This window comes from Eubalaena glacialis, chromosome 6 (assembly GCF_028564815.1).
Source record: "Eubalaena glacialis isolate mEubGla1 chromosome 6, mEubGla1.1.hap2.+ XY, whole genome shotgun sequence".
NCBI classification, from domain to species: domain Eukaryota; kingdom Metazoa; phylum Chordata; class Mammalia; order Artiodactyla; family Balaenidae; genus Eubalaena; species Eubalaena glacialis.
The window spans coordinates 149,985,433-149,989,818 of record NC_083721.1 but is presented as its reverse complement, the minus strand read 5'-3'; the positions used below and the strand labels follow the sequence as shown (position 1 = coordinate 149,989,818).

The following is a 4,386-nucleotide window of genomic DNA, read 5'->3' as shown; positions in this document are numbered from 1 at the left end:
TGTAGACTACCTGTAGGGCAGCAAGCCCTTCTGGGAGATACGTAACGCTGACCTTCAGCCTGAATCCTCCCTCCCCTCCCTAAGTCGGCATCCTGAATAGCTGGGAAATTAAATGAGTTTTTCTAATTCATGCAAGGACCAAAGAACCGAGAGAAAAACTTGAGACTAAGCACTATACATTTTATTTTCCCTGAAATTCTTGACTGTTGCTGCCATCATGTTTTGTACCTTTTTGCAGGGTATTCGGTTTACTTTAAAGCACATTATTAGTATTAGATCACAAAAGATAACAGAAGGTCCATTTGTTTAATAAGATGTTTATTCTATCATTATATATAGTTGAACCACCTCTACACACAAAGTAATATGGTTTAAGATTTTTTGAGTGGGAAGGAATTTGGGTCTCAAAAGGTTTTGCGAGCCTGCAACATGTTTTCTGGAAATCGTTTAAGTGGGCCTTTTAAAAGACCCTTGAAGAAAATACGAGGAAAATTGGTTTGCAAGAAAACCAGCAATTAGACTTCAAAATTAAACTACCTATTAAGATAGCAAACCAAGAACTGGAAAGAACTGGGGCAACTCCTCTTCCATATTTCCTACACACTCAACTCCACCCTGGGAAACAGAAGCTTAGTCTAGGGGAAGTCATGATGCAAGCAGAATGTGGTGGTACGCCCGACCACAACCGGTGGGTGGCCTGGCACGTCTGTGGAACGGTGAGGCTCTTGGGGGTAGTTCGAGCAGGGATGAGAAAAATAACTGTAGACCACACATAAAATCAGAAACCAACTGAACTTGTATTGACACCAACTACACGACTCTTCTTAGTAGCCCTAGGGGAGTGGATAAAGTGGCTTGGCCCAAGATAACACTGATTAGACTTAGCAATGTTACTTTTAAATAAAACCAACCCTATTTTCCCCAAGGTGGCTTAGACTTCATAATGGGTCACAAACTAATACTACAAATAAAACATTTACAATTTTGATCCAAGCCCCGTCTATCCTCCCACACTTGAAAGGGACCTGATGAACACCAATTTCCCAATCCTAGCATCACTAGCTTACAAACCTTAGGGTTAAAAACTCCCTCCTCATTTACCCAATGTTCAATTTCCATCAGTTTCAATATACACTAGTGTAAATACCATGACTATTTTGCATGAAGTTAAGTATTCTACAGATCAGAGTCACGGGATTGAACCAGGAGCTCCCACCTTTTATGTGAACTTCAGTGGTACCATCGAGGCCAAGGCAATTTAATTTGGGTTAACCAGGATTTGTTTCAATTTTTAAGAGAAACATTTTGCAACAGGTTTATTCAATTCTCTTAAAAAATGGTGGCATTCCTTTACTTTCCGCCTTTTGGAAGCAGCAGTTACATATATGGAATAGCAGATTAAGTCTAAAAACGTGGGCCCTAGTCAACTTTAATTTTCGGCATTATGATCATGATAAAGGATCACGACATCCTTCACATTTCCAAGGAAAACCCAATTGAAAGTTTGTCCTTGCCAAACTCCATAGAACAGCCACTCTAGAGTAAACCAGCAGAGCATCGCATCACCCCAATAAGGCTGTAGGTTTCATCACATGCACCAACAGCTCTACACGGCTAGTTTCTGCGCTCCTCCTTTACAGAATTTTACACCTATTGCTACCAGACAGCATTTTAAACACGGACATATCAACTGCCTAATAAAGCAAAAACAAAGGCATTTCCCTTATTAGAAACAAGATACACCATCACTTAAAATCTTCAAACATTATTGCACTTTAACTTTCAGAATTTGACAATGCATTCAATGAAGCAATCTGCAGACAACTAGTTTTAACAGACAGATTAAAAAACACTTTTAAGCAGACGTGGATGTCCTAAACTGTTTATTAGGTAAGAATTTTACAAACATTACTTATATTAGCGGTAGCGGTGGAGCTGGAGAGTATTGCGCCTTCTCCAGGCTGCGCGGCGAGAACCACCGATCGTGTGGTGGAACTTGTGGCCCTTGCCGAGGCCGCGGCTCTTTCTGCCCGCAGACGTCAGCCCCCGCATCTCCCTGTGCTTGTGGACTGGTTTGGTGATCCACTGGGTGTCAGGGTTTCTTCTGATAGCTTTATGGAAGGGATCGATGAGGATAACCTCAAAAAACTTGTACGTAGAATCTTCACCCACCCAGTAAGAATTCAGGACCCTCAGGGCCCCACAGTGGCGTCCCGCTCGCTCCTAGAACAGGAAACAAAGGCCCAAGGTCAGCCTCCCACACATCCTAGTAGCCAATCAGGCGGCAAGAATTCCCCCCAGAGGCAGGGACCATTATGATAAGGTAGATGTACGTACTACGTAACACACATAAACATCCTTAGATTGATTTGCTCCCCAGACGCTGGGCCCCTAAGTACGATAAGGTAGAGACTTACTATAAAACAAAGGACTCAGACATGCTTAGATCTGAAACCGTTCTCTGTTATTGCCTCCTTGCCAAGTAAAACATGAATGCTAGTATCTGGCTAACCAAATCTAGTACTCTGGAACCATGCATTTTTCTAGCACAATCGAAGGGTTATTATCAAAGTTTTACAGAGAACTGTGAAGGCCACGAGTCTCTTCCGAATGGTCTTCTTTGCCTTGTCTTTGAAACACAAAACCTTTTTAGTTCGTGGAGGGCAACAGGCCCTTGTTTGCCAACCTCTACAACAGAGCACAGCATAACTGACTAGCCGAGAAAGACAGCTTCCTACCGAGCAAAGGACATCAGTGGTACGAACAAACACACCTTCCCTAACACCTGGGGAGATGTGCTCTTCAAGACCACGTTTACTGCCCTTTAAAAGCGTAGGTTCCACGGATGCACGCTGATCATAAAGCACTTTCCTCTACGTGAACAAAGACAGGTTCCCAACAAAAACTGACAAAGTCCGATAGCAACTCCTCGCTGGGATTAGTAAAAAAACAAAAACAAATCCCCCAACCCCATTTTCAACGCAACAGGGCTCACGTGGCTACAAACGAACCACGAGGAAAGGTGCCCAAATCCTCGTCCTCCTCCGGGAGGCGGTCAACGCAAGCGCTCCTCGAAACCCACTTACCTCGGCAACAGACTGCAGGCTCCGGGCAAACTTGAGCTGGTTGACGCCATGGTGGACGGGCTTGCCGTAGGTGGCGCCCTTCGGGACCGGGCGTTTGCGGCCACCGCGGCGCACGCGGACCCGGTATATCACATAACCTATTCAGAGAAAAGGGCCACAGAAGGGCGCGAAGGACTCAGGGCCTTGTCTCTAAGGCGCCGACACCGACTGTTATCTCAGGCCAGCAGCCGGTTTCTGCCGAGGCCCTGGGCGAGCGGGACGGCTCCCCGACAGCGCTTCCCGGCCCTTCCCGGGGGGCACCATCTCCGCCCGGCCTCCGCGCGGGGCCCGCTCACCTTGCTTGGCCTTGTAGCCCAGCCTGCGCGCCTTGTCGGGCCGGGTGGGGCGCGGGGCCCGGTGCAGCGCCGAGAGCTGGCGGTACTGCCAGCAGCGCACCCTGAGCAGAAAGCGCATCACGTCCGACTGCTTCTTCCTCCACAGCTCCTGGATGTACTTGTAAGCGCCCATCTCGGCTCACCTTTGCCGTAAGCCAGGCATTAGAAACACATCATCCTTTTCACGTGTAACGACAAGCCCCCGTCCGCCCGCCCGAGCCGCCACCGACCACAAGGAAAGCCCCGATGATCACGAAACGGCTCTGCACGAACGCGGGGCGCAGCCGGCCCAGCCCGGCGCCCCGCACGCTGCTGCCGGACGAAGGAACCGAGCTGGCCCTGGGCGCCCGGGGGCGGGGGACCGAGGCGGGCGGCGCCCCAGGCCCGGCCTGCAGAGGCCTTGCCGGGACCCCCAAGGGGAAGGTGCCACCGCCACCGCCAAGGGGTACTCCTCGAAGAAAAGCTCTCCCTCCCCCCAGCCCCCCGGCCTCGCTTTCGGACGCCCCAGGCCCGCCCGCCCGTCCCTCAGCCCCCACGCCTCCCTCTCCTCCACGCTCTGGCCCCAGCTCGGATTCGCGCCGCCATCACAGCATTCCCCCCAGCCCGCTCCGGGGGCCGCCTCTCCACGCCCGCGCTGCCCCGCATCCCGACCGAACCCGCGCCGCACAGGAGACAGGAGGAGCTCCGAGGTCGCAGGGTCCCCGAGCCTGGATGGCGAACATGAAAAGAGATCCACGGCGGATAGAATAGCCAATATCCCACCACAGCCTACCTGATGGCTGCCGCCAAACGGAAAGGAAGGACCCTTTCTCCCACAATCCCTTTGGCGCTCCTCCCCCGCCTCTGCGAGCCTCGTTCCGGTGGAAAGCGGCGGCCGCGCAGAGCCTCATGGGACATGTAGTTCCGGCAGAGAGCCCGCTGGGCGG

At 50.9% G+C, this 4,386-nt stretch overlaps 1 protein-coding gene across 1 annotated transcript; it reads right to left on the bottom strand.

The window, feature by feature from the left end:
- Nucleotides 1-1,866: 1,866 nt before the first annotated feature.
- On the bottom strand, nt 1,867-4,327 carry RPL15 (ribosomal protein L15). The gene is made up of 4 exons (XM_061194725.1): nt 4,233-4,327; nt 3,422-3,603; nt 3,087-3,223; nt 1,867-2,223 (listed from the first exon to the last, which is right to left on the bottom strand). Exons 2-4 carry the CDS (start codon nt 3,591-3,593, stop codon nt 1,918-1,920), a joined length of 615 nt encoding a protein of 204 aa, XP_061050708.1. The 5' UTR covers nt 3,594-3,603; nt 4,233-4,327; the 3' UTR covers nt 1,867-1,917.
- Between the last annotated feature and the right edge of the window lie 59 nt (nt 4,328-4,386).

Coding starts and splice junctions, on each gene's coding strand:
- RPL15 (XM_061194725.1), bottom strand. CDS start 3,593: ATGGGCGCTTACAAGTACATCCAGGAGCTGTGGAGGAAGAAGCAGTCG. Junction 3,224..3,421: donor GGGCTACAAGGCCAAGCAAG/GTGAGCGGGCCC, acceptor TTCTCTGAATAG/GTTATGTGATATACCGGGTC. Junction 2,224..3,086: donor GCCTGCAGTCTGTTGCCGAG/GTAAGTGGGTTT, acceptor TTCCTGTTCTAG/GAGCGAGCGGGACGCCACTG.